We start from the raw sequence: 14468 nt of genomic DNA, 5'->3' as shown, positions 1-14468 counted from the left end.
ATAGCATTCAAATGAAGCACTTAATAACATGATATTGAATATCTATGAAAACAGAGACTATATTCCAAGGCAGTCTCAAACTTACATTCTCTGAAGTAGAAGCTGCAAGAAAGAGCATCTGACCAGCACCTCAGAGCTTCATAGGCTTTAACATGTGTTCATCTTGATGAGAATGCTAATCCCAAGGTAAAAAGGCTGAGCTTTTTATGCTAACAAAATTGACCTTTTTTCTAAGCATCAGTGTTGACTTTACTATAGCAGTGCATCCACACAAAATAAATAAATCTGTACTAAAAGTGAGAAAACATGTTTCTTTGGTTAGAACACTGAAAATGTCCTGATTTAAGAAGTTATACCAGATTGTAATTGGGCTCACAACACACAGTAAATACGTGGATTTTCAGATCCACGAAAGCATTTGGACCTGCAGGGGGGTGGAGAAAAAGTTACTACAATTGATGATTTTACCTTTAGGTGTTGGAATTGGTCTCTCAAGTCCATCCACATGACCTAAGGGGTCATTTGCTTCTGGAATTTCCATTTCACCTGGGAAGGAAAAAGAGTTTATTGAATTAAGGTTCCTGCTGTACATACAGTACTACTGATGCTACATGAGTTGTGCGCTCATTCCCAGACACCCCAATCAGAGTAATGGTGAAGACAGTGCTATATCCCTGGTAACACATTGTCTTTCAAATTGGAGCAACTAAGGCTTGGGCAGACATATTCTGCTACTCCCAGCACAGGCCAACGAAATGACACTCTTCATCGGCAGACTGGACGGAGAAATGGAAATGGGTGGCCAACATGGTGGCATCTTAAATTGCCATTGTAGATCCCCTCCTCCCAGAGTCTCTTCACACCCCTGAGGGTATGGTGAAGACTCAGTGCCTGACTTTTCTGTTGATTTGCTTGATCCAGGGTGAATGGATGAATGCATGATAGGGATACGTCAAATTTCAAAAGAGATACATCACATCTCATTTTTTACCAATGGTCAGCAAGGCAAGTTCACCTCTATTCCCCTGCTTCTGCTTGACCTCCCCTATGTTGCATAAGTTTATAATGGGACAGCAACATTTACTGACCACAAGGAAGATACATCTAAGATGAGACACTGGAGTAAAAAAAAAAAAGGAAAAAAAAGTATCAAACCTGTTCTTTTAGTCCCCAAGTACTCATGCTTTGCTTGTTCTGGTGATCATAATCCACCAATATACACAAGATGAAACACTACATGTAGGAGCCCATTCTCAGGCACACTCGGTTGTGTTCTGAGTGGTGCTTTTGGGTTAATGCCACATGTTCAATTTTAAAATAGTTATTTCTATTTTTTCAGTCATTTAGTGGAATTCACAACACAAAAAAACTTTGGAAGCTCAGATAAATGCACACAGAAACATCTTTTTCTTGCTTCCCTCCTTCCCAGACCTCTATCTCTTAATTTTTTTAAACTTTTCAAGACAGAGATGGAAAGAAACAATAGCATTTGCTGATTTGCGAATGTTTCAATAATATTTTTGTGTGATTCACTCTTGTGTTTATATCTGGGAAAAAATATTAATCTCCATGTGCTTTAATCTCCAGTGTACTTTACCAGAGAACAATTACCAACCATAGACACTACCTACCAGCAAAGCCTCTATAACTAAGCAAATTTAAAATTGAAAGTCCTTCATGTATTTTGGAATTTGTAAACACAAACCAGATCTGTCACTTAAATTTGCTTCTATGAAAGAAATAATCATATTTTCTGTAATCTGCAAAATCCCACTTTCACCACATGTATTATTAATTCCAAGCTTTAACCCTAAAGTTTCTGTACCACAATTTAAAAACACTGAAAAGTTTTTATCAATATGAAGTTTTTTACTCCGTAACTGATTGTTGATCAGATGACAAGTCACTACAACCAAATAAAATCTTTTCCTCTTGGATTAAACAGAATTAAACCCCGCTGCTGTGAAGAACTTGAAGGAAAAAACTGTATATTCCTGTTGAATTATTACTCTCACTTCTTTCTGATTTTACACTAATAACTTCGCACATTTTCTCTAACACGAGTAAATCCATGATGTTTTTCTCAACAGGTAATAAATAGTTCTTTTTGTCATTTTTTATCCAATTTCCCTCACTGTAGTGCAGATGTACCCTATATCAAGTACCATCACCAACTCTCTGCAGTGTTAAGTTCCTGTGTGATGTACTGTAGGTTACCCTGCTCTTGCGGGGGGGTTGGACTAGATGATCTTTTGAGGTCCCTTCCAACCCTTGGGATTCTGTGATTCTGTCTTATCTGATTTTTAACTTATGTTCCTTTTCCCTCTTTGTTTAGTCCATATTTTAGTAAGGGTATCCCATTTTGCTTTTATTCTTCCTACTTCCTATACCTTTTCCTATCAGCATTATGTGTTACTCCACTGCTTGAAAAGGAGAAAATTCCATAAAGTACACAAGCAAGCATCCTGTGTTATTGAGAAAGGAATGTTCTTTCACACATTTGAAAAATAAATTGCCCAAATGATCACAGTGTCAAATCACAGGGCATATGCTATTCATCATAAAAGAGCTAAATTTTTCCCTCTGAAATGGTTATGAGTTCACAGATCATTCCTTACTTGAGAGGTAATTGCAACAAACAGATTTCAAAATGCTCATGGCCATAAGCAGACATCAAAACAATACATTAATCTTCATCAAAAAGCCAGTCACAAGGAGGAAGTTATCATAATTGATACCAGGGATAAACCAAGGCCTCAGCCTTGCACAGGAAGAGAATAACGAACTCAGGTATTTTCAACCAGAGTGGGTCTGATTAACTTAGAGCCGTTAAGGGCTGGCTGATGCAATGCCATGCGATGCTAATAACTGCTTTTTAATTCTTGCAGAGCACATACGAGATCTTAGAAGATGGGAAACTGCACAAATATTTCCTATTATTTACTAAAAAGGGTGAAAAAAACTGCCCGAGAATTATAGACCCATCATCTTAACTTCAATTCCTGGAAAATAATGGAAAAAAGAGGTTATTTTTAAGCATTTGAAATAAAGCAGGGAGATGAGTAATAATCAGCATAGAAGCCAACACCGACTTGGCTTGCGTGGATTAGAACTGAACAAATATCAACAATCTCAAGCTATTGCAAACACAGCAAACATCATATTGGAACACATAAACAGTAGTAGTCCTCCAAGTCTACTCAGTGCTAGTAAGGCCCTGGAGCGCTTTCTCCAATCTTTTGTATTCCATTTTAAGATGGATATGGGTAAAACTGAACTACTAAAATTAGTGCCATAAGGCTGGTCTACAAAACATGTCCAGTAAAAAGAAAAAATAAATTACTACTACCCATGCTTAGTCTGAAGGAGATTAAGCATGGACTGACAGCTAGCATTCTTCAAACGTACAGGTCTCAGTGAATGAAATTTTCCAGGGTGGCAGATTAGGCAAGCATGTATTGTATATGACACGGCATAGATACAGCTTCTTCTCCCAAGGTGAACAGGACAGCTTAAGATTTTTTCTGTCTTATGATGCTATGAGAAAAACAACCATCCTTCTAGCATTATACATAAAGCTCATAAATAAATCCTTCAACACTAACAATTGCATGCAAACTACCATTAGGAAAACTGCAGATTTTTGTTCAGCTATTCCTTCCACTCAACGATAATACTGTTTCTGGAGCTGAAACTATTTTCACATTTAAACAGCAATACGCAACTTTTGCTTCCTGTGGCTGTAACCCTTGACTCAGGTTCTAACTTTCTTCCAATAACATAAAACTACCAAACTCTCTCTCTTCAGCCTAATACCCTCTAATATTCTGTTCTTTTCTTCATAAAACTTTGTTGAACTTCTGTCAATTACTAACCTCTGGAGCTCCCAAACAAAGGGGCCACTGTACCCGTTGATTCAGCTGCCAATCTGATTACTTTGGCTGGGGGAAGCAGGCTGCTTGGGTTGCTGAATCAGGGCCTTTCATTGAAATTTCTCTTTTCCAACATCTGCAGCCCCTGGCAACCAATTGCAGAGTGGGCTTGGCAGACCTGTAAAGGGTGGTGAATAGTCTACAAAAGGTGCAGTTTGTAGCATAAAATCAGTGCACCCCTTTCATAGTGATGGCAGATTAGGACCTCCACAGCACACGTTGCTCAACTGCTGCAGCTTCACATAAAAATAGCTGAAGGTGGGGGAAGTAACCTGCACTTTTTGTCGTAGCTCTACTCAGACAAACATGAGGTCTGAAAAATAGGCATTTAGTTTACTATCAGCTTGCAAAGCATATTATTCACAGGATAGTATGTTAACTAGCTAGGTAAAATTTATTCTTTACCCATCTGAAAGTCTCTAAAATTATTTTCATTTAAGTTCATAGTAATAAATAGCTCTCACAATGAGACCATTAGAAACCGAGTATGCTTTTCTAAGCCTGCTCTAACATCAAAATAACATTAAATAATTATATTTAAAGTAAAACCAAAGCCAGCCTGCAAGTTACAGAACCTTCAGAAAGCTGGTAGAAAACACAGACAAGAAACCTTTTACAAGAGCCAGGGCTGAGTTGTATGGAATAAATTCCTGCAATTTATAAGCATTCCTTATTTAAGCAAACCTCTTGTTCCATTAGTGTGAATTTTACCCTCTTTAGTTGTTGTTGGGGTTTTTTGGGGTTTGGGTTTTTTTTCTATTTTACCTTGTAGCTACATTGAAATGGTTTCATTTCAGTAAGTATTGGGAAAAGCATTCTGTTGCAATATGTGGGAACTACACTAGGGAAGATGAAGGCAGATCTGAGGTTTATGATCTGTAACAATGAAAAGGGTTTCATTATTTATTTTGAACTGACAATTTATCACTGATTTAAAATAAAATTCCAAACACATACACATGTTAAAGCATGTAATTTCTCAAAAAATCTTAATGTTCAAAATCATATACTTTAACATCCTTTTGTCAGTTAAATACATAAAAAGATAATCTGCATATTGCATCAATCTCTGTTACTGTGAATGTGTGTGCTCACAGACTGATCTAAGATAGACTAGTTGATAACAAAAAAGCTGCCTCACAGACTTCATGAGGCTCCTGCAGGAACTTTGTAATTTGATTTTGTAAATTAAAACAATCCTTTGTAACCTACCACCAAACCACTGTAAACACAGTAAAAGAAATCAGCTGGCCATCAGCACAAAACTGCAGAGAAGAAATCATTCCTGATTTCCACACAGAGCTGCAATGAACCTTCAAAACAGGAAAAAGTAAACGGAAGATGCAGTTTATCTTCTTTATCACCAGCCAGGTGTCTCACCAAGTACTACTAAGTCAGTGTGAAAACAGTAAAATCAGAGAAGTCATTTAAAATATTATTACCAGGGATTCAAACGCAGACTTCAGTGAATACTTTGATTTATTTTAATGCCTTATACTGTTAATGTATATTTTACATTAACCACACAGCTGCATTTTCAATTGTACTGTCAGTTTTTACCCCTTCATAATACAACTATCATCATTGAGCTTAGCTATGAAATAACTTAGATTCCTCCTCTTGCAAATTATATATGCCACTTAAAATGAGAGTTTATAGAGATTTTAGTGAGACAAACCAAACACAGAGATTTATTCAGATTTCATTCACAGAGAAACCCTTATTAACAGCTGCTGCAACACTGCAGTAAACCAGACAGCACCTGTGGAAAAGAAGATACTCATTTTAAGTCAGCAGTTTTAGTGCACAACCAAGTTTTGAAGATGATATGCTTTAGATTACAAATGAGCCTATTAATTCACAGCCAAAACACTTTTTTGGATAAAGTTACAATAAAGTCCATCTCCTCTTATTTTACAACACAGAATGGGGATTATTAAATAGGAACCCAACCTGCACAAATAAACATCCAAATTCTATTTTCAGTGCTTAGGACTTCCTGCAGAGTCCTGGCCAAGTCACCTTAGGCCAGATTGCTAAAAGCACATGATGCCAAAAGATGCAGACAGATGTCTACCAGGATTTTCAAAAGCATGTGGGCATCCAAATATCATGTCTGCAGTAAGTATCCCATAATCTTTCGTGCCTTGGTTGCCCAGGGGCTGAGAGGGGAAGGGTTAGCTCCCTAATGTGGCTCCCAATGCAGCTGCCTTTAGCGTTTGAGTCAGCAGAAGCAAGGGAGCAGCATGGAAGCAAGAAGCTGGGGCAGAGAAAAGGAAGGAGGGAGTTTTTTGATGACTGTGGTGATTTATGTCACTTTTAACTGATCATGGAATTCTAGACTTTAACCTTATTCCTGCACAATGTGGCAGAGAAACCCTATGGTCACTGCAGACCACTAGCTTTGCTTCTAGTAAGGCAAAGTAAAAATTAAAGGACTACTTGGAAATAAATTAAGATGTAATTATGCCAGTAAAACTGTTCTGAATGTTTAATAAAGAAGAATGAACTCCACAGTATTTACAGCATGAAATACTTGAGGTTTTTTAAACCACAAATGCATTTCAATGTCATTTCCAATTCAGCAACAATGAAACTGAGTCTACTAGCTATCACAAACATAGCTTTTCTATGTAACTATATGTTAGGCAGTTCAAGTCAATATACCAATGAGTATATAAAAGCCTCAGACTGTAATAAAAACACAAGTAATTCTGGATTTCATAATAAATGATCTTTGTTAGTAATGCTTTATGTTAAAAAAGGGACATTAAAAAAAATAATAAAACAATTGTGGGTACATTCCAAAGCTCTTCACCACCTCAGCTGTAAAATCACAGTTTAAACACAACCAATAGAGGCTCTGAACACACCTGCAGTAGCTCAAAGAACACCAAGCAACATGATAATTATCCATGGCATTATGATTGATTATTTTACTGCTTCTGGCTGTGAAAACAAAATAGTCTCAACCAAAAGGCTGAAAATAATCATGATTTATGAGTATAACACTCCATCAACTGGGATAAACAACGATTTTCACAGCACTCTTTTTTTTTTTTCTGAAAAATAATTTAGAATCCAAAAATGCCAGTCCTGTTTGCAGCCTTAGGCTGAAATCTTCTAAGACTCCCATTCAGAAAAACATTCCTAGTAAGACAGACACAGAAAATGGGCTTATTTTTAGGCACACTCTTACATGCTTTCCCTGCATTTGAAACAAAACAACACATTCATCTCCCTCCGTCTAGGTGGCAATATAAAAACAATGCAGATCACAACTGAGCATAACAGAATATAGTAGAAGCTGCTATTACATATCCTAATGGTTATTTTGATGGGGTGAGCAACTACTGGCAGAGGAACTACTTTAAGTGTGAAAAAAAAACAACCCACCTTGCTACATTTTGTTTGGGTTTCACTCTCTAATTGCGTTTCATAACCGAGAATTGCAGCTCCAGTCTTGGAAAGCAGGCTGGTTACAGCCAGCTACTCCACTCTCTGGAAAATAGTGAGCGTAAATAACACGCTCATACTAATAAAAGCACTTTCTGAATTATAATAGTACTTACGGGTAGGTATTATAGCCATCCTCCTGACAGAAAGGATACAGTGTATACCAGTGAATAATTAATTCTGAGACCCCAGTGCCTGACACAAAACACTGATTTGAGAACCCTGGACACCAAGGCAGGAGGCCTGGGTTATCAGTATATTAAGAAGCAAAGGCTGGCAAATGAGTCAATGATAGGATGATACTCATCCCTAAATACAATAATTAAACAGATGCTCACGTTCTTTCCTATCACCAAGCATCACTTTTTTTTTTTAAAGACCCAAGAAGATAGAAAAGTAAGCTTCTGGCTATCTGGTGTTATACCTGCCCACTTGAGATTTGTCTCCACTAAGTCATATTAGAACATGATATTACAAGTTATGCTGCTAATATGCAACACCAAATACTGTGTTCAAAGAGAAGCAGCTGCTCACTAGTCAAAATTATTTCTTACTCTGGGTTTTGCTGATGATCAGTTGGCATAAAATTAAATACACCGGATTAAATTTTTAAAGAGGGCATTTTTAATACAAATTATCTTGTTTCTAGATCATGTGCTTAAAATTCTTAATTTTCTACTGAAAGTTCTCATTACTATGAGTAATCAATTATAATCTATATACAGTAATGTCTCTTCCCCTCTAACAGTTCAGCTTGTACTGACAGCCATCAAACAAGTATGGATTGAGCAGTTCAGCATGCAGGTGCGATGGCCAGACAAGTCACCAGTGGGCACTCCCAGCACCTGTGACCAGCACAAATACTGTTGGTGACTAAATATGACTGTGTGAATGTATGCGTGTGTGCACATTTACCTGTGTGTGTAGAAAATGGAGGACAAAGATAAGAAAGGATGCCAGGATGTAAAGGAAACTAACACCAGATCTGTATTTTAGCCATTGAAATATGCAAATGACTTATTCTAATTTAAAGTTTAAAAGAGATGTTATTTAATGCGCTTTTCATCATTTCACAGTATGGATTTATTTATTTAAATAATATTAATAACATTTATATGTCTTCATTTGAGAGTATCTAAACCACACAGTATTTCTGCTAAGGAGCTGCTTGTCCAGTCTAGATAGGAAAAATCTTCTTACTGCAGAATCTGTTTGACTTCTTGCATTACAACTGAATGTGTACAATAAAGTCATAATGGTTGTCTGCTCTGAAAGAAATTTGTATTTCTCTTGTTTAAACTACCTGTGCTGCTGGGGGGAGGAGGGAAGAGCAAGGGAATAGCTCAGATGCATAAGTGTACTTTGATACAGTCCTTTCTGTTATTTGTCTTTAATTAACAGAGCCAAGAAACACTTTGCTGTGTGAAAAGAGATGTGATATTATTTGCTTATACTCTTCCAAAAAACAATCATAAAAAGAGAGTAGAGCCCTGAGGTGGAAAACAGAGTGAGCAGAGTGCTTCCAGATGTGGATACATGCTGTTTTCAGTGGGTGGACAGTGAAAGAACTGAAAGAAAACTTGGTCACAGTCCCGCTGACAGCAGCCAGCATAGCCATTCCTAAATGACATAGTGATGCAAAGGGGCAACACTTGGTGTGAAGTGCAGTGCGCTTTCACAACTGCATCTTCCCATGGAAGAGGTCAGAATCTTGCATGCATAAACCCCTATTTTGCAAACTACAGGCTATCCCACATTCATGTTACTGTGACAGCAGGGCTGACAGGACCGACAGGGTGTTCTGTTTATAATATGGATGCATTTTGCTTTTACACCATCAAAAATACTTTGGCTGTAAACCACCTGTTTTCATGACATACAAGTGAGAAACAACACACACAACCTAATTTTAGATTACAAGGTTAACTTGTGGCACTGAGCCATGACCTCAGATTCTTATATATATATATTGAACAAATCTTGTCTGAAAGTCACATACACCACAGCAGAGATTTCATACAAGTGTTTTCAAAAAAGCACTCACTTGAAGTGATAGCCTCTTATTTTTTACAAATGCAACAAAAAGCTCAGATCTGTAAGTTAACTATTTCAGTCATAATCACAGATGGAACAAGCTGTGTGGAACCAGCAGCATTTTCCTGCTGGAGAACTGGTTAGTTCCACGCTGAAGTGTGAAGCACACAAAAGTCAACAGCTACTCCAAGCAACTGCCAAACATGCCGGTCTTCATTCCTAACACTTCTGAGCCATAATGCAGATCCCTCAACTTTGGGATCGAAACAGATCGTGTTTTAAGGAAGAATGTTCTTTACAGTGAGAATTAAAATTGGGACATATTTCTATTCCATTTTTATGCATTTTATTATGTTTCAACATTTAAAAATATACATAGCAGGTATTCTGCTCAGATCCAAATGTTCCTTTTATATTTGATACATTCCCTTGCAACCACTGTTTACTCAATCAAAGTGGACAGCTGTGGTTTTCATTATCCTTAAGCAAATATTTGCACAGGTATTACTTACTTGTGTTATACGTTACCATAAAGTTTTGCAAGCAAAAGCCAACCATGCTGATCTAAATGCCCTCACATACGAACTTGTAGCAAATGTGAGCAATTGCCAGATAAATTGTTCCAAGTATTTAAGCAGTTGCCTTCATTCATGTCAGTTGTGGACAGTTCTAAAACTGCGTTAGCTCCAAAGTATAGAAAGAGACTGCTAACTCTAATAAGCAGGAGAAGATGCTAGAACCAGAATATACACAACAATCAAAGCAGCCACTACAAAACAGAATAACATCAAGAAATTGCATGATTTTAACATCAAGAAATTACATTATTTTTGATTGTGATCTAAGTATATCTAATAGAATCTAAGAATTCTGTTGATAATTAAGATTCAACAGAAGTGTCCCATGTATGATATACATGGAAGCAACACATGCATCATTGGCACTTATGGTGCAATGGAAAGACAGAAATCTACTAGGCTTAACAGGCAACTTCTTAACTGCAAATGCTCTTATTTATTCTCTGCACTGGGTACATTCTAAAACACTAACTGGTTTCCTCTGGTATTAAAAAGGAAGTAGAATAAAATCTTTCCATTCTTGCTTGCACATGTAGTTAAACCACTTTCCTTGCACTATGTGAATTTCCCAGGTCTGGCTGGTACAGAGCCCATCAGGCAATCACCAGCTTGTGTGTTACTGCACAGGCTGTGATCTGCAGTATTTGGCAAACCAGCTGATTCAGAGAAGGAACGCTCAGAAATGGAGAAGATGGCAGTTTCAGCTCAGCATGGACAGATGAGGGGCTCACTCAAGCTTAAAAGGAGCCAGGCTGTAAGAGTGACAGCAGCATGCCCAGTCAAGCAGCACGGAAGAGGGAAACTCACAAGACTGCAAGGCAATTGGCAAGATGACTTCAAAGTAGAGCGTGCTTCTTTTCACTCGCCTGACCATTTTGTGCTGACACTAGCTAACATTAAAAGAAAGCCACCAGTTTGTTTCCCATCAAAAGCATAGATTTTCTGTTTTGAAATAAGGTCATTTGCTTGAGTTTAACCTGACAAAGCTTCACAGCAATAACAACAGCTACCTGATGGTTGCCTGGGGCTCAGCCTCATTTATAGTTAATAATATTTACATGATAAACAACATAAAAATTAGCAGCCACTAGCTGTCATTGCTAACAGTCACAGAGATTAAACTGGTCAGTGATGATCTATCATGGTACCAAAGACAAGGAAAGTTTATTACATCTGCCACTAGTTTCATGGAAACAAGAGCTTTTTCTTCTCTAGTACTATCAGGCATTAATTTCTCAGCACTTACTTAGCTTTTAAAAATGTTTGTTATTTACAGTGTTTTGTTGTGTGTTTTTTGGGGGGAGGGGATTTGTTGGTTTGTTTTTGTGAGTATCCAGCTGTTTCTTCCTCTTTGGGAGCATGACAGTGAATTTTGGGAGAATCTACGTACTCTGAAATAAAATTCAGCTAAAGCCAACTTTTAAATCTTGGCAGAGAACCTGCATTAGGTAGCAGCTACTGTCTTCCTAAAAGTATGGGAGGTTATTTTTCCTCGTATGTATGCATGTTTCCATGCTGTGGGAAAATACTTAGGGAATTCTGTTCAAAGCACCAAATGAGATGCTAACCACAACCTAAACATTAGCTACCTGCTGTGGTAGGTAGCTAATGCACTTAAGAAATGCATCTTTGAAAAGACTGGAGTGATTATTTGCATGTGCTTCACTTTCTATGGCTAGACACGAAATAATACACTGGGAAAAAGCTTCTTTGGAACTTCCACTAAATCCACTACTTACTGCCTCTTAGTTTTTTTACAAAGCAGCCAAGATGAAAGAGAACTGATGATTTACAGTCCAGCTCTACAAATGTAGATAAGATCTGGCCAAAGATGTAAACCAAAACAAAGAACTTTGTATTACTCCTGGAATGGCTTCTCAAATATTTATAACTACTGTGACCCAGAAAGCCAACCGATTGATATATTGCCCTCGACCTTGTCATTCTTGGCTAGTCTGTTTTGCTCTGCTCTGTCTCTGTATTCTGTCTTGTACATGTTAATCTGAAATACGTAACCTCACTTGTTTGATAAAGAAAGTACTGTACAGATAATAGGTTATTAAGTGCTCTGCTCAGTTACTTGGCTGTCCATGAATATCACCTGAGTATGTAATGTGGCAGACATCGTTTTTGCTACTGTGACTTTTCAGAAGAAAAATATCGTAAGTCTACTAATTTGACTCCTAGGTTAATGAAGTTCATATCTGAAACTTCTAAAATAAGAATATTTTCATTTTATTCATTTGATATTATTTTCATGTTCTCCTACTTTGAAAAAAGTCAGGAAATTACTATAATTCCTTGGAAAAGAAAATTCTGTGTATACTCATGAACATACCTATCCCCCATGAAACTGAAAGCCAGTCAAACTGTTAATGCTGAAAATTGTAAATTATAACACAAGGTAAATTAACTCAATTTTTTTCTCGTATTTGCCTCACTGACACAACATAGACCAGTCTTTGTAACAAAGAGAAGCAGTGATAAACTTGAACATGCAAACAAGACATATCAATCTACATACAATAAATGAATAGAAAAAAATATTGTGCACGTAGAGAAAATACAACAGGCTGTACTACATATACATATTTCTCCCTTTTATTTTTCTCCTTTTCTGCACAAAGTATACAAAACGCCAACCACTCTCTTCAGAACCTGTAAAAGAATCTAAATTTCCAGAAATTGAAAGAGAAGCCAGAATTGAGTATCTATCTGACATTGGAGGTCTTGCATGCTTACAACTGCTAACAGGAGCCTGAGGAAAGAACAGCAACAGATGGAGTCCTTAATTGGCATAAATCCCTTTCCAGGAAAAGGTCTACAGTACAGCACAAGTAAAATTAAATTATGTTGACAAAAAAGGCTCCAAATGTCAGCTTTGAAGAACACGTATCCTTGCCACAGCACAGAAACTCAACTTCTAGTAGTCACAGAGGTACTTACCTTAATCCACCTTTCTACCCATCAATTTCCATGAGACAAAGGCTACAGCAAACTTTCTGTCGCTTGGTTTGGCTGGACTTTGTGAAACTGCTTCATAAACAGAAAACACAACACATATACTGTATTATGTTACTGTAACGAGGCTTTTAAGCAGATTTGAAGTGACCTTATTGGTCTGAGTCATAAAATGGTAATTCTTTGTGGACTTAAAATTTATGGTAAAACTTGATGCTTGCTGCTTCAGTTACTACAAAAGGCTGTATCACATCCTGATTTATTGCATTCTGATTGCTATACTTTGAATATGTTATGGGTTTTTTTGTAAAGAATTTATGACAATGCTATTAAAGAGCTCCAGTACAATAACAACAAGCAAATCAAGAACCGAACACTTTAATATGCATTTTGCTTTTCTAGTAAAGAATTTAACACTCAATACCAAACTCCAAACTCAAAGTGCTAGCTTATCAGCTAGGTTAGATCCAGTTATGTCAGTTTGCTGCAAAACTGTGCCTAACAAGGTATATTGATCAAAACCATTTTCTACAAGATGCAAGTATGACTTGCATCACTAGTGACCAGTATGACAAACATCACTAGTTTTCTCTCATTCTAGTGACTACGCACTCAAAGAAGCTGCTTAGGTGCAGTACACTTTAACAAAGAATAACAGAGTAAGGAGAAGCCTTTATGTTGATATTTTCCTCCACAGGCTTTTTAGCTAAAGTTTTTGAGAGAAAGAGCTCTGGGAGACTGAACACAGGTTGGAAAACAGTGGTAACAAAGGCTGTAATTACTACTCATCCCACTTCTGTCAATGGAGTATAAAAAAGCCTGAACAAAATTTAGACTTCCCTGGAGGGCATCTGGAGACTCATCTATAATTCAGTATGAACAGGACTGAAATTCTTAAAATTCAGCATTACCTCGGCTTTTTTCGTAATATTAGGTACTACAATTTTGTGACAATTTCTGATATTTTATTTGTGGAAAATCCTTTCAAGAGTAAAACTTGTGCATAACTGATTTGAAGACAATTACAGGACTCAAGGGCAGAAATAAGCAGGCATGTGTCAAAATTTCATGTGTTAATTCTTTGCTGTATCCTGTGTAACGGGCCTACAGAAGCGTATCTTAAGGATGGCAGAATAACATTTTGTGTTGGCTTTACAAGTGGTAAGTCCTTTGAAATTCAAAAAGTCACACCCACCTAGAAAAAGATGTACTAGGGAAAAAAAATTTCCTTCAAATCTCAATTTTTTCAAAAATAAGACAGTTTAAGCACTTGTATTTATACTGTCTCAAATATTGTCGGCCAGAAGTGCTCAAGACATACAGTTAAAAATTCCAAGCATTTGGAAATGTATTTTTTATTAGATTACCAGAAAGCAGTTGCTACGCCCAAGAAATCAGTCAGGTTTTTAAACTTTTAAGTCAGTAAATGTTTTTTTTTCTTTTATTCATGGGGAGAATTGGGGCATTAATCAAGAGTCCATTCGTTCATGTCAAGCTGCAGTTTCTC

At 37.0% G+C, this 14468-nt stretch overlaps 1 protein-coding gene across 1 annotated transcript in view; it reads right to left on the bottom strand.

The window, feature by feature from the left end:
- Positions 1-14468, bottom strand: part of ROR2 (receptor tyrosine kinase like orphan receptor 2) — a 154373-nt gene that overhangs the window by 57866 nt on the left and 82039 nt on the right. The window contains exon 2 of the mRNA XM_065663083.1: positions 469-546. Within this exon, the coding sequence (XP_065519155.1) occupies positions 469-546 (78 nt within the window). The remainder of the gene's footprint in view (positions 1-468; positions 547-14468) is intronic.

This window comes from Lathamus discolor, chromosome Z (genome assembly GCF_037157495.1).
Source record: "Lathamus discolor isolate bLatDis1 chromosome Z, bLatDis1.hap1, whole genome shotgun sequence".
In the NCBI taxonomy this organism is placed as follows: domain Eukaryota; kingdom Metazoa; phylum Chordata; class Aves; order Psittaciformes; family Psittacidae; genus Lathamus; species Lathamus discolor.
The sequence above is the reverse complement of the archived record's forward strand: the minus strand, read 5'-3'. Positions and strand labels throughout refer to the sequence as shown.